General features: G+C 43.1%; 1 protein-coding gene across 1 annotated transcript in view; it reads right to left on the reverse strand.

Moving 5' to 3' along the window:
* The window catches only part of LOC120557129 (DDB1- and CUL4-associated factor 1-like), a 39129-nt gene that overhangs the window by 7029 nt on the left and 17264 nt on the right, over window positions 1-14836 (reverse strand). Inside the window, exons 12-26 of the mRNA XM_039797162.1 lie at window positions 13694-13793; window positions 13392-13561; window positions 11835-11959; window positions 11666-11742; window positions 8466-8630; window positions 7891-8046; window positions 5465-6130; window positions 4201-4478; window positions 3919-4117; window positions 3163-3245; window positions 2933-3017; window positions 1962-2195; window positions 1407-1500; window positions 707-811; window positions 160-233 (exon numbers count right to left, since the gene is read on the reverse strand). Of these exons, the coding sequence (XP_039653096.1) occupies window positions 160-233; window positions 707-811; window positions 1407-1500; window positions 1962-2195; window positions 2933-3017; window positions 3163-3245; window positions 3919-4117; window positions 4201-4478; window positions 5465-6130; window positions 7891-8046; window positions 8466-8630; window positions 11666-11742; window positions 11835-11959; window positions 13392-13561; window positions 13694-13793 (2611 nt within the window). The remainder of the gene's footprint in view (window positions 1-159; window positions 234-706; window positions 812-1406; window positions 1501-1961; window positions 2196-2932; window positions 3018-3162; window positions 3246-3918; window positions 4118-4200; window positions 4479-5464; window positions 6131-7890; window positions 8047-8465; window positions 8631-11665; window positions 11743-11834; window positions 11960-13391; window positions 13562-13693; window positions 13794-14836) is intronic.

A 14836-nucleotide genomic window follows, 5' to 3' on the forward strand; every position in this document is an offset into this window, starting at 1 on the left:
CGACTAAAGAAATCTAAGTTGACTAAGACCAAACGACCGATTAGTCCACTAATCAACTAAGAGGGAGCAGCCCTAGATGCCTCACAACATGCCCGCTGTTCAGGCTACTCCCCCGATATCCACACCAGTGAGTTTGAAGCCAAAAGTTAAGCAAAGTACCTCAATGACAGCCAGGTAGCAGTCTTTGGTGTCGGTGCACAGGTCAAAGATGTTCCTCTTTACGTCCACTGTGGCTGAAAAACCAAACAAAGTTCTGAGTTATAAACTAAATCCAAGGTGAAACAAAAGTCACCGTCCTACACGCAACTGGTCAAAACAGGAGAAACAAATCTGCAGAAGCTTGTGGTTTTGTCTTTTAATTATTCTTACATAACAACTCTACCACAGGCAGGCATTACATTTGTTTTTCCTGTTGAAAAAAAATTCAACAAAAATCAAGGTTCAGCAGGTCACAAGTGAGGTGCCTCATTAAAAGCCTGGAAAAACCCAATACAGCTAATTCTAGGACCTTATTGTGCTGTAAAAATGACTACATTGGCTACATTGCACGTAAGCAGAGTGGATGCTCTTACTTACATCTCTTACTGCACCTTTAAGAGATACGTTCTGCAGCAAATCTGCTACGTGAACAGTCTGCATATATTACGCGTGCAATGTAACCACAGCGTAACATTTAAGTCTGTAATAAACAGGATGTGCAGCCTACCGATGGGCTTGTACTCGGTAGCATCGAAGGTTCTGAAGGATGAACCGAAGGGACTCTTCATCTGCTGGTCCATAGCGTCATCCTCCTCATCGGCTTGCAGCATTGCTGTGTGTACACGTGTGTTTGTGAGTGGGAGTGAAAGAAGACCAGAACATGATTCAGCACATTACAGATGCCTGTCACTGTGTCAGTAACAAGTTAGAGTAACTCAAAACTAGGGTTGCAAAATACCGGTTGGAAACTTTCCATGGGAATTAATATTGCTTGTTATAATACTGTTAGTCTATAACAGGGAACTTAAATGTAGTTGAAAAAGAAACCTCTTGCAACATAATCTTGGTTAAAACGACCCAATTTAATGCAACTTTTGTTGAATGTCCTCCCTATATTCGTCAATGACATGCACGCAAGCAGTAATCAGCATAGGCTACTACATACTTGCCAACATTTAGTTTTTAAAATATGAGAGTTTTTTTTGTGGGGGGTGGGGGTAATACATAACCCATTGCTATTATTAACCTGAGTGTTAATTGTATAACCCACTAACCATAGTAAATAAAAAATTAGAATGTTTCCAAAATTCCCCAGCTAAACTTACCATGGAAAGTTAACAGAAAATGTACGCCCCCTTTGCAACCCTACTCAAAAACACACAGACACACAGGATAGGTTCAGAACAATGCACACAGACTGTCCGTACCTCCATACATGATGGTGGCGTTGCTGTTGAAGACCAGCCTGCACTGGTCCAGGGCAGGGACGGTGTGCAGCAGGTGGAAGGTCCTCAGGTCCCACTGACACCGGCTGTCAAGGCTCACAACCACAGATACAAACTCAGTGTTTTTCCTAGGTTTGTGGAAGACTTAGGTGCACATATTTGGTGAGGGGTTTAGGGCTCCTCCTTCCAGAAAACATGTTTTTTTAATTAAAAACAATGCAATTTCACAAATCTGTCAAATCAGTAATTTTTTTTAATGAAAAAAAAAAGGAAAAGTTCTCTGATTCCAGCTTGTTAAATGTGAGTATATTCTAGTTTCTTCTCTACTCTGTGACAGTAAACTGAACATCTCTGAGTTGTGGACAAAACAAGACATTTGAGGACGTCACCTTGGGCCACATTTTCTGACATTTTAGAGACCAAAGAACTATTCGATTAAATCTAGAAAAAACATGTAATGGCTATTTTCAGCCCTATTGGATCATTATGTTGCAAAAGCAGTTTGGAGAATAAAAATGCACCAAGATCTGAGGATACGATCTCTGTGTTGATGATGACCTCCAGGCCGTTGGGATGGAAAACCCCGCTGATGTTCATGTTGAACTTGTCAAACTTATGGATGGCCTGCGACGCCCGCACGTCCCACAGCACCCCGTCATTCAGCACCAGGTCGTCGGTGGGGTTGAAGGTGGCACAGTTCCTCTTGTAGTTGTTGGCCAGGGCGGGGTCGTTCAGAGTCAGAATCTTCTGACCCGTCTGGATGTCGTAGATCTGCAGCACACGCAACCGTATGAATATACAAATATTTAAAAGAGGAACAGAAATGTTGAGTTGGAGTTTTGGGTCAATCTTTTCTGATTTGGATGCCATGCATTCATAAAGAAAGGAGAGACCGTATACAGCACATACATACTGGGAACTATATTCTCAGAACGTGTCGTAACTCTGTCTGACTTGGGCGGAGTGATTTGCTCGCAGCACCTGAGAAGCCCTGTTCGCTCAGAGTTGGAGTAATAATCACTGCGCCAAAGTAGCAGAGCTTCGCCTTCTGAGAATATAGTTCCCAGTATGTATACGGTTAGAAGATGGCTGTGTGTCATGTGACCTTGTTATTTGTACATGCTGTGACTATACAAATCACAACATGTAAATAGGAACATGTTGGTGTTATTTTGTCACTTATTGGGAGCAGTAGGCTAGTTGGAGCCGGTTACCTCCAGGATCTGTGCTAAGCTAGGCTAGCGGTGGGGGCATCTGACAGAGTTACAACACACACGGAGACGAGAAGGATATGTATGGACTTATCTAACTCTGGGGGATACGGTGAATAAGACAAAGTCTTAATAAGTCGGTGTGTTCCTTTAAGGGCAAAAGGGGATAATGGAGGTAGATATGAAAGAAATACACCCACTGGTTACCAAAATGGAAGAATGTGATGCTGAAGAAAAAATGAACTGAAAGGCTGTTCAGAGGGACTGAATCGTGGCAGAACATTTCGGGTAACATACGTGTGCGACCTGGTCCTTGGTGCCGATGACTCTGTCCTGAGTGTGTTTACTGAACTCGACGTAGTGGTCGTCTACAAACGAGTTCCTGGGACAGAAAGCAAAACACCAGTTCATTCACCATGAGCAACAATGGACTCTTAAGATGGTGTGTAAAGTTAAAACGGAGAAAGAGAGAGAGAGAAAGTGTCAGTGTGTGTGTGTGTGTGTGTGTGTGTGTGTGTTACATTTACTTCATGCTAAAGACTCCATCCATACTCCAGAGAGCAGATAAGGGGACACTCCAGGACGCAGAGGTGAGCAGCAATTTCCCATCCTGAGAAACACACACAGACAGGTTTTAATTTACGCTCATTTAAATGATTTCACTTTTATAAAACCTCAAGAGAAATGACTAAAAACAGGTGGGTTCAGATAGCAGATGTGAATTATTAAAGCAGCAAGAACTGGCAACAGAAACAAGTCGTGAACACAAAATTAACATTTAACCTTTTAAACTTTAATATGATGAACTTGTTATCAAAACAGTTTTAGTTCATTTCTTTCACTGCACTGTAACTTTTATTTGTGTATTTCAAACCTGTCTTGTTCTATTTTAACTGTTTGTTTTTTTTAGATTTTTTGGGGGGGGCATTCCAGCCTTTAATGGAAAGAACAGCTAGTTATGAAAGGGCACAGAGAGGGGGATGACATGCAGGAAATCTTCACAGTTTGGACTCAAACCCTGGACCTTCTACGTCGAGGCATAAACCTCTACATATGTGCGCCTGCTCTACCAACTGAGCTAACCCGGCCACTATTTTAACTTTTTTTAAATTCTTTTAAACAACTCTTTAATGTTTTATATAAAGCACTTTGAATTGCCTTGTTGCTGAAATGTAACACTTTATTCACACAAATAAAGCTGCCTTGGCTCACATCATTGGACTTCCAGCCTTCAACCAACGTGACAGATTTGATTCTGATCCGATCTGAAATATGAAACATACCCTGGAGGGTTCGAGGTGTGTGATGGCCGACGTGTGGCAGGTGTAGTTGGCCTCCTCCTCTCCAGAGAAGACGTTATAGAATTTGAGGTGACCGGAGCAGGTTCCCAGCATCAGGAAACGCTCGCGGGCTGAGAAGGCACAACAGGTGAAACCGCTCTCATCTCCGTCGCCCTCGTGGAAGACCGACATCGGACGAAACCTGAACACAGTCACCAGCAGAGAAATGATAAACTGGACTCAATTTACAGTAGCTATTTATGCAACCCTTAGTGTGTTCATTACCTGCTGAATATCAGATGTCTATCCAGACACCCTCTGTCCACGCCTCCATATTTGGGGTACAGCACCCTGCTGCCCAGGCGGGCGGTGAAGTTGGGCGATGCCTGTCGCCTCTGCTTGGGCTCGGGGCAGCGGTGGGCGGTGAAGAGGGAGAAGGGGGGGCAGGTGGTGACAGGATTGGGGCAGCGGGCGTGCTGCTCCCTCAGGTACTCTGTGATGATGCCGTCGAGGCTCGGGGGCGAAGGAACGTGTCGCTCCAGCTGCTTCTTCAAGACCGGAGTCTGATCGAGAGAGGACAAATGGTTAGGAGTTGACCCTGAGTCTGAGCCAAGCTCCACATGTCACTTTTTGAATGGATAAATATTAGTTTGGACTGATCCATTTCCAATCCTGTGATTGTTGTGATGCAGGTTAAGCCCATTGCACTCAGTTTCCTGACATTACGAAGAAAAATTAAACACGCTGAATGCAAACTGTGCCTATTTATCAAGTAGATGTGGATATATTTCACTCGGGCCCAAAGTGGTGGACTGACCCACTGGCCGACATCAACAGAGCTATGGTGCAAAACTGCAAGCCTACTTTGGCCGCTCTATACAGGAAAATCATAAGCTGAGATCAAAAATAATCAGAGGACTGTAGGGCTGCAACTAAAGATTATTATTTTTTATTGTCATTAATCTGTTGATTTTCTGGATTAGATGGTTGGTCTCTAAATTGCAGAAAATGGTAAAAATGTGGATCAGTGTTTCCCAAAGTCCCAAGATGACAAAATATTTTGTCTACAACTCAAAGATATTCAGTTTACTGTCACAGAGGAGAGAAGAAACTAGAAAATACTCAAGTTTAACAAGCTAGAATCGGACACTTGTTTACTTTTTTTTTTTTCATACAAAATGACTCAAACCGATTTAAAAAATAGTTGCCTAGATTAATTTCATAGTTGACAGCTAATCGATTAATCTTTGCAGCTCTATGGGCCTTGGATCTTTATTGGGGGCAAAATATACAACAAACATTTGTCAAAATGTAATAAAACGGCTCTAAGGATTTTTAACTAATTATTTTCATTATTATTAAATAGTGCAAAATGCTCAACAGAGTCAAAGGCGACCCACAGTACACATCAAATTACACTTTGACTACCCTAATCCTAACCTAACAAACAACTGGAGGGGATTATCAACGTTGTTGTTATCTTGTCGATCCACGAACGGTTTCAGCTTTCATAAATAAATGATTGCAGACACACACAAACATCACTGACCTGTATGAAAGCACCGTGGTCAGACTTCTGTTTCAGCGCTCTAAGTTTTTTCCCTGAGTTGCACTGGGCCACGGGGCGTTCCCGCGTGAACAAAATGCGCCCGACCAGATGTGAGCCATGAGCTGCGGGATGAGGGGGAGGAAGAGAGGGAGTAGAAGGAAGCAGAGGGAGGGCGGGGGTGGACGAAGAGGAGCACGACGGGTGAGGACTGGCGAGGGAACGAGAGGACGAGGGAGTGGAGGAGGACGCCACGGCAACCGAGGACACGGGAGAGGGTCCGACGTGGCCGCCGATGCGAGCCGCCATCCCGCCGGCGGACCGGCAAGTCCTGGGAATCACGGCGGAGGAGAGGGGGGGAGGGGTGACGCAGGAGGAAGAGTTGGGACAGAGGGACGTCACGGACAGGTTGGCCTCTTTGACGAGTGTGTTGGCCGTGTCGTGGAGCCCTTTGGCCACCAGGTGGTTTCTGATCAGCATGAGGAGCTCCTTCTCGGGGAACGTGATGCGTGATTGGGCGACCACGTTCGCCCTCTGCAGACGAGCCAATGAGACGTCGGTGCCCATGAGGAGAGGCTTGCCCGACACCCGCTCGGTCAGATCGGCGGCGTATCGGCAGAAGCGGACGTGCTCGCTTCGTTTGTCCTGCAGCAGTGGCTCCTTCATGAGCTAGGGAGGTAAACAGAAGATAACAAATACATGAGTATTTGTGGGTGAAACCCCACAGTTATTGCTTTAGTTTATTTGCACAAACATATGAAATACATACAATACAGTTTAAAAACAAACAATTATAGTGCAGGAGAGAAGCCTGAAAGGCTTATTCAGCATCCTCTCCTATTACAGAAGAGGGAAAAAATATACAACTAACACATGATCATTTCTCTACAAAAGATAAAAACAAGCAATGCAACAAACAGGTAAATACACACAAAATGTAAAGATATACACAGATACACCTTTCTGAGAAGCATCCACCTTTCAGCTCATTGAATATAAGAATAAACTAGAAAGAAGACAAACGCAAACCTCTTTATAGCTGCATTATCCTCTAAATGATTTATGTTAAATTGAACAATATCAAAATTTTTAATTTATCTGCATCTTGATCCAGACCACAGACTGTATATAAAGATGGACGATGCCTCTCCACTTCCTCCCAATGTCCAAAAGTGAAGCCAAAATCTCCCTGATATTGGCACTGCCGTCTTGTAATGTTGGAGCCAGAGTCTACGCAGTAGTGATCGGGTGGTGGAGCCGCGGTATCACAGCCCTGCCCATACAACCGCCCTGACCAATCAGGAGTCAATGCAGCGTTCGCCTAGACCGGTGGGGGAGGGTGTATATCTATAGACACGGCACCCCTTCTCTTCTCTGCTTCTCTTCATAGTCGTCAGATTCATCTACCAACCCTTATAGAACTGGCTCAGGTTTGCCTTGCACCAGTTCTTAATTATACTGTTATAGTTTTAGACTGCCGGGGGGACTTCCTTATACACACGGAGCTCCTCTCTCCTCTCTCTTTCCAACTGTGTGCATCCATGTCCCAGAAATGCTTGTTACTAACTTACCTCTGGGGAGCTTATTCCCACGAGTCCTTATTTTTTTTTCGCCCAGCAGTTTTCCTTGGATTGGGTGGCACCTTAATCATGTAGCAGCTGTCGCCCTGGTCCTGCTCCGCGCCCTGCTATGCCCTGCTACGCTCTGCAGTGCCCTGCTACACCCTGTTAATGCCCTGTAGTGCCCTGCTATGCCATGAACTACTACAACTACTTATTTCTAGTCATAGTTCCATTATCTTTATTGTGACTGTTATTGCCACTGTTCATCACACCCCCAACCAGCATCGTCAGACACCGCCACCAAGAGCCTGGCTCTGTCCCAGGTTTCTCCCTAAAAGGGAGTTTTTCCTTGCCACTGTCGCACTAAATGCTTGCTCTTGGGGGAATTGCTGGAATTGTTGGGGCTTTGAAAATTATAGAGTGTGGTCTAGACCTCTATCTGTAAAGTGTCTTGAGATAACTTGTTATGATTTGATACTATAAATAAAATTGAATTGAATCCCAGCTGTCAATCATGAAGTTTCAGCACGTTTTTATAAAACCAAATAACTAATAAAAACCAAACTGATCAAAAAATGAACATTAAAACAAACATCAGCGTGACAGACCTACATAATATGACAGAAACCATCTTTGGGAAATTTAAACCCAGTACCTTCTTAGTTAGGCCCATGTCCTATCCATTAACATGGAGGGGGCAGGTTTTATACCTATACTGCAGCCAGTGAATGTAAAAACAATGCGGAGAGCCGACGCGCAGGATGGGCACCAATATGCAAATGAGCACATGACGTCATTTGCACCTAAGCCCTCTTAAAAAAAAAAAACACACAAAAACCCAGGGCAAACCCTGGATCTTGTCCTCACCTGTTGAATGTGGCTGCTGGTGAAGAGTGGCAGTTTGCTGATGATTTGTCTGACCGCTGAGCTGCGGGAGAGTCCGACCAGAGCCTTGCAGGCCAGAGCACGGATCAGGTCGGCGTCGGTGATGGGCATCTTCACCGACAGCAGAGACAGAAGCACCTGGGGAGAACGAGACAGACAGGCACGGGAGTGTGGGACGGTCCGTGACACCCCTATTTATACAGTGGCTCGCAAAAGTATTCATAACTTTCCCACGTTTTTACGTAACAACCACAAACGTAAATGTATTTCATTGGGATTTCATGTGATAGACCAACAAAAAGTGGCGCATAATTGTGAAGTGGAAGGAAAATGATAAATTATACTTTTTTATTTGCTAAGAAAAATCGAAAAAGTAGTCTGCCCCCTTTACTCTGATACCCTTAAACAAAATCCAGTGTAACACTGAAATCCCAATAAAATACATTCACGTTTGTAGTTGTAAATGTGGAAAAGTTCAAGGGGTATGAATGCTTTTGCAAGGCACTGTAGCATATCATTCAAGGAGAAGAAAGATGAAAGCTTCTTCCCATTCTTACCTTAATACCGTTGTTATTCTGCACCATTTGCCACATGTGGGCGAGCACGCCGTTGTGTGGAGCGGACGTCTGCTGGGGGTGGAGGGACGGCCTGAGGGGTGTGACAGCAAAAGCACCCACAGTGTTCAGGCTCCGGTCTGGAGCGCACACGCAGTTTATTATCACCTGGGGTGGCACAGGGGAGAAGACGGGAGTTTGGATGGGGTTAAAGATGGCAGACAAACAAAACAAAAAAAACTGAAAATAATTTGAATTACAGTGCCTTGCGAAAGTATTCGGCCCCCTTGAACGTTTCGACCTTTTGCCACATTTCAGGCCTCAAACATAAAGATATAAAACTGTAAATTTTTGTGAAGAATCAACAACAAGTGGGTCCCAATTATGAAGTGGAACGAAATTCATTGGCTATTTCAAACTTTTTTAACAAATTAAAAACTGAAAAGTGGGCGTTCAAAATTATTCAGCCTTTTACTTCAGTCAGCAAACTCTCCAAAGAGTATCCTAATACAATGTTACCTAAATACTAATGATGATAAATAGAACAGCTGTGTGTAATCAAGTCTCAGTATAAATGACCTGCTCTGTGATAGTCTCAGAGGTCGTAAAGCAGAGAGCATCATGAAGAACAAAACACACCAGCAGCGAGATACTGTGGAGAAGTTAAAGCCGTTGGATACAAAAACATCCAAGCTTAAACATCCCAAGGAGCACTGTGCAAGCGATAATATTGAAATGGAAGGAGTATCAGACCACTACAAATCTCGAAGACCCGGCCGTCCCTCTAAACTTTCAGCTCATACAAAGAAACTGATAGAGATGCAGCCAAGAGGCCCATGATCACTCTGGATGAACTGCAGAGATCTACAGCTGAGGTGGGAGACTCTGTCCATATGACAACAATCAGTCATACTGCACAAATCTGGCCTTTATGGAGAGTGGCAAGAAGAAAGCCATTTCTTAAAGATATCCATAAAAAGTGTCGTTTAAAGTTTGCCAAAAGCCACCTGGGAACACCCCAAACATGTGGAAGAAGGTGCTGTGGTCAGATGAAACCAAAAAACTTTTGGCAACAATGCAAAACGTTATGTAGCGAAAAGCAACACAGCTCATCACCCTGAACACACCATCCCCACTGTCAAACATGGTGGTGGCACATCATGGTTTGGGCCTGCTTTTCTAGCAGGACAGGAAGATGGTTAAAATTGATGGAAGATGGATGAGAAATACGACCATTCTGAAGAAAACTGATGGAGTCTGCACAAGACGAACTGGGACAGATTGTCTTCAACAAACAATGATCAAAACATAAAGCAAAATCTACAATGGAATGGTCACAAATAAACATATCCAGTGTTAGAATGGCAATCAAAGTCAACCTAACAATCGAGAACTGGAAAGAACTAAAACTGCTGTTCACAAACGCTCTCCACCAACCTCACTGAGCTCAGCTGTTTTGCAAGGAGAATGGGCAAAAATGTCTGTCTCGATGTGCAAAACTGATAGAACATACCTACGACTTACAGCTGTAATCGCAGCAAAAGGTGGCGCTACAAATATACTTAAGGGGGCTGAATATTTTGCCCCAATATTTCATTTTTATTTGTTTAAAAGGTTTGAAATATCCAATAAATTTCGTTCCACTTCATGATTGTGTCCCACTTGTTGTTGATTCTTCACAAAAAATTACAGTTTTATATCTTTGTTTGAGGCCTGAAATGTGGCAAAAGGTCGAAAAGGTCAAGGGGGCCGAATACTTTCGCAAGGCACTGTACACTGTTGGACAAACTGATAACTGCCCTGAGAGGCTGTACTTGTACCTGTGATGCTAACATGCTTATGTTTAGCAGGTATAATCTTGACCATTTTCACCATCTAAGTTTAGAGTGTTAGCATGCTAACATTTGTTAATTATCAGCTAACCCAAACAGAATCTGGGGATTTATTTTATAATTTTTACAGTTTTCAGCCGAGATGCAGAATGAAAATCAGCAGAATTGAGTGGACCTTTTTTGTGCTTGGGGTGGAGATGTGTTAACAATCTAAGGTTTGTCTGCAGTCCGCAGAATTAATATGTCAACACATTCCGTGTGGCCCTGATTATCAGTAAACACAATGCTGAGACTGAAGGGAATATCATCCCTTTGCAAGTATTTAATAATAAAACAAATTATTGTGAAAAAAATATATAATTTTTACCTCATTATGGCGCTAGACAGAAAGTCCACGATTATTACAATTGCTCATGAAAGGAACATAAATGTCTGCAAAAAATGTCATGGCAATCCATACAATAGTTGTCGAGACATGTCACTAAAAAACAAACATTTCAAAGTGCTGGTGGCGCTTGAGGAAAAGTCAGAGGATCACCAGAGACGATACGATTCATCCTGAAATGTTTCAAGAACTGTTCATTGCCATCCAATCAATAGTGGAGATCATTTAGTCTGGAAGTGGTAGACGGCCCGACCGACATGCCGCTACAGTGTTTCCTCTATGATGATTTTGTAGCAGCGGCCCGCCATGGCAAAATTTCTGCCGCCACGGTATCAGAAATAGGGCAGATGCACAATGTAGTCGCGGTTGCCTTTTAAATTATCCTGCCGCATAGGCGCTGATGGAGCACCCACAGTACTTTAGAGCTTTATTATCGAGTTAATAGGCATGTGCGTTTGTGTCGTCTAATATCTGAATGAAACCCTGAGAGTCCTGCTAGAGTCGGGGGGTGCTCCCGTTGTCTCCATCGTTTGGTGTGAGGTCATAAAACTCAGTCCCAGTCAGTTTTTGTCCCGTTCAGACAAAATCAAACGTGTTTGATATTATCCTAAGTATGAAGTCTTGGTAGTGAAGTTAAATCACGTGAACATTGTCATCAACCAATGGGTGCTCTCCCTTTAGCATCAAACAGGAAGCAGCAAACGGCTAGAGCCAGTGTTGCTTATGTTTGCTATGGCGCCCTGCTAAGCTAAGCGCTAAAGAGGGAAAGTAATCTGCAAACTTTCCCTCAAGTTATCAGCTAACTAGCTTGGTTAAAATGAATGAATCTAGTTGTAGTCTTGCAATTTGTAACCCTGCAAGATCCTCAGTCTTTACATATTATGACAGTCTTTAACGTTAGCTGTGAGATGGTGTCAGACTTTAGTCTTTTCAAATTTTACTGGGTTATGGTAGGCACTAGTCACTGATTAAAGCCATCTGCTTACCTGTAGTGCAGACTTCTGGATCTCTGCATCGTTGACAAACACCTCACCCTCAGCGACACCCAGAATGATGCTCATACCTGCAGCAGACAAAACAGACAATCAATGCACATCCAGGACACAAGTTCCTTCCAAAGGCTGAAACCCGGAGGGAAGAGAGAGTTTTACTGACCCACAGTCGAAACAGGCGACCTGGTTTCATCCAGAACCTCTACGGTGTCCGCCAGCACCAACTGGACCTTTGGAACCACCACCAGTATGGCCAGGATGTCCAGGACATAACGCACCGTGTCACTCCTGGACAGACAGACGGACAGATACAAAGAGAGGGAGACAGAAATTGAAGAAAAGGGGTGCAGTTACTTATTAATGTTGTAAATGTGTCAATATAAGTGCACACAGATGGACAGCAGAAAACAAACCTTGATTTACTGTACATAAAGCAACTGAGTAGGACTAGATTAAAATAATCTATTTTCCAATTAAAATTCATCTTTGTTTGAGTGATATTGATTAATAAAATGCCAAAATCAAGAGGTTAGGAGGAAAACACAAGACTTTTACCCAGGAAAAGAGGTACTACTAAAGGGGACCAGTGTTTTAACCCTAGTCTATACTAACGACCTGTCACTTCCGAGATTGCTCCGGTGACGCAGGTTATTCCGCCGGCTGTCATATTCGGCCAGATGTCCGTCACCTTCCTCTTTCTTTGTGTTGGCGTTCTAACCTCCGGTGGATTTGTGAGTGCTATGGTTAACTGCTCCTCAGATCTCTGCAGGGTAAAGCCAGACAGCTAGCTAGACTATCTGTCCAATCTGAGTTTTCTGTCGCACGACTAAAACTACTTTTGAACGTACACCAAAACAAGCTCCTTTCCCGAGGATATTTTGCAGAGGCACTGTGGCTCCGTCCGGTGCTTAGCACCGCCCAAGACGATTGTGATCGGTTTAAAGAAATGCCAATAAACCAGAGCATGTTTTTTTCCCCCATCCTAGAATGCTGTGTGGACTAGCCAGACCCTGAAGGTCTTGCAATGCGAGACTATTTTAACCCTAACCACAATCTTTTTTCTAATCTTAACTAGTGATTTTGGTGTCTAAACTCAACTGTCGTCGTAGCATGACTGTCACCTTTTGTCGGCCAAATTTAACTGTAACGACCACCAAAACGACCTTAACTTCACGGTGTTCTGTACCCGGCTCACAGTCACCTTTTCTCGGTTAAACCTGTCAGAGAGAGGGCTTTTTATTTCATTGTTTTAAATGGTATAGTAGTTGTTTTAAGAATGTTCTTCAACATGGCCACTCTGCTCTCTGGCTGAAGTCGACAACTGCTGTAGTTTGTCAATGACTGTCATGTTAGTCCTGTTAAGTAAAAAGTACTTAAACTAGGGCTGGACAATTCATCAAAAAGTTGTTTGTACTTTCTTTCTTTTTTAGGACACTTGCATTTTACATTTAAAGTTAAATGTGACTTTTTTTGTAAGATGTTTTCATTCCAAAACAATGTGCGTTTCATTTTAATTGTTCGAAACATTCAATACATATCTATAAATAGTTGTACTGCACGTAAGTACACATTTGAGGTACTTTCCACAAAACAAAAATCATAAATCAAGGTAAAATGTTCAATTAATCGTGATTTTAGGTCATATCGTCAATCATTAACCACGAAGTCAATCATGAAATATACCCAACCCTACAACAGAGGTATCCCTTTGCAACTTTACCTGCCGTAGTACGTCCTCCAGTCGCAGGCTGTAGATATGAGCTGCAGCATTAAAGGGACACAGGACAACTTGTGGAAAACCTCGACTGGTTCCCAGTAGATCTGAGGAGGTCCACACTCGATCAGAAACTCCATCATCTCAATAACCTGCTCTCTGGTGTACGTATATGCCTGGAAACGCAGACAGACAGACAAACACACACAGGTTTATATGTAAGAAGATGAACACACTATTTTAGAATAAAGTTTATCAATTCCTTCTTTTCTAACATTTCTGTACAAACAGGATGATGATGATGATACCTTGTAAAATGGCTGCTGGGGAACAATGGTACCTCCGTCTGACGTGTGCAGGGACTGTTTGACCTGTTCCACCTTCACTGCCAGGTGAGCCTCAAAGTACCTGGACAAAGTCATCAATAACATCTGTAACACACCTGGCACTGAAAGACGTTTACGCCAGAGTTTTTCAAAGCAAGTGCAGGGTGTTTGCATTTTGCATCAAGGAAGATTTAAAAGGGTACTTGAGCTTTTTTTCAACCTTGACCATATTTTCCCGTGCATTAGAGTCCAAGTGACTAATATGATCAAAACCCTCGAAATTGGTCCAGTATAGAGCGAGAACGCTGTAACCGGCAGCCGTGAAGCGGGCCGCAATGTTTACTGTCAGTTACTTTCCGTCAGTTTTTTAAAGAGTAAGATCATGAAACAGCCCCGACATCGCCATCACCAAACTCACCAGACTCCATTTAAATAAACAATACTTTTAGCATTTAGTCTGGGAAATTTGGCAATGGTGATTTTGGAGCTGTTAATTGTTAAACAAAAAGGATCTTACTCTTTAACAAAAAGGTCCATCTCTGTAGGGATCCTTTCCATAATGTTGTCAGACACTTAGAATAATAATCCGAGTCTATCAGCGGCAACAAACAGAACTTTTAGTGGATGCAAACTGAAGGCTAATAACTTACATTCCAGCTTATTTCGTCGATGGCCGACTGCCGCGATCTTGCTTAATACTGAACCAATTTCAAAGACCCATCAGTCACTTAGACACTTTTCTATTTTGACAACGTTTTTATTTTTCCTGGATTTCTCCGGTGCCGCCAGAAATTCCGCCAGATGTCCCTCATTTAGGCCGGATGTCCGTTACTTTCCTCTTTCTTCATGTTGGCATTCTAACCTAAGGTGGATTTCTGAGGACTATGGATAACTGCTCCTCAGATCTCTGCAGGGTAAATCCAGACATCTAGCTAGACTATCTGTCCAATCTGAGTTTTCTGTTGCACGACTAAAACTACTTTTTACCAACTGAAATCAAATTAAAAATAACAACTGCAGACAAAAAAGTCGACTAAATAACAAGAAGTAAAACTGAAACGCTGGCCTCAAGTTTGAAACCATACGTTCGTATCAAGTGACCACCTTCCGTTGACTTGCACACAT

This window comes from Perca fluviatilis, chromosome 4, assembly GCF_010015445.1.
Source record: "Perca fluviatilis chromosome 4, GENO_Pfluv_1.0, whole genome shotgun sequence".
Classification (NCBI taxonomy): domain Eukaryota; kingdom Metazoa; phylum Chordata; class Actinopteri; order Perciformes; family Percidae; genus Perca; species Perca fluviatilis.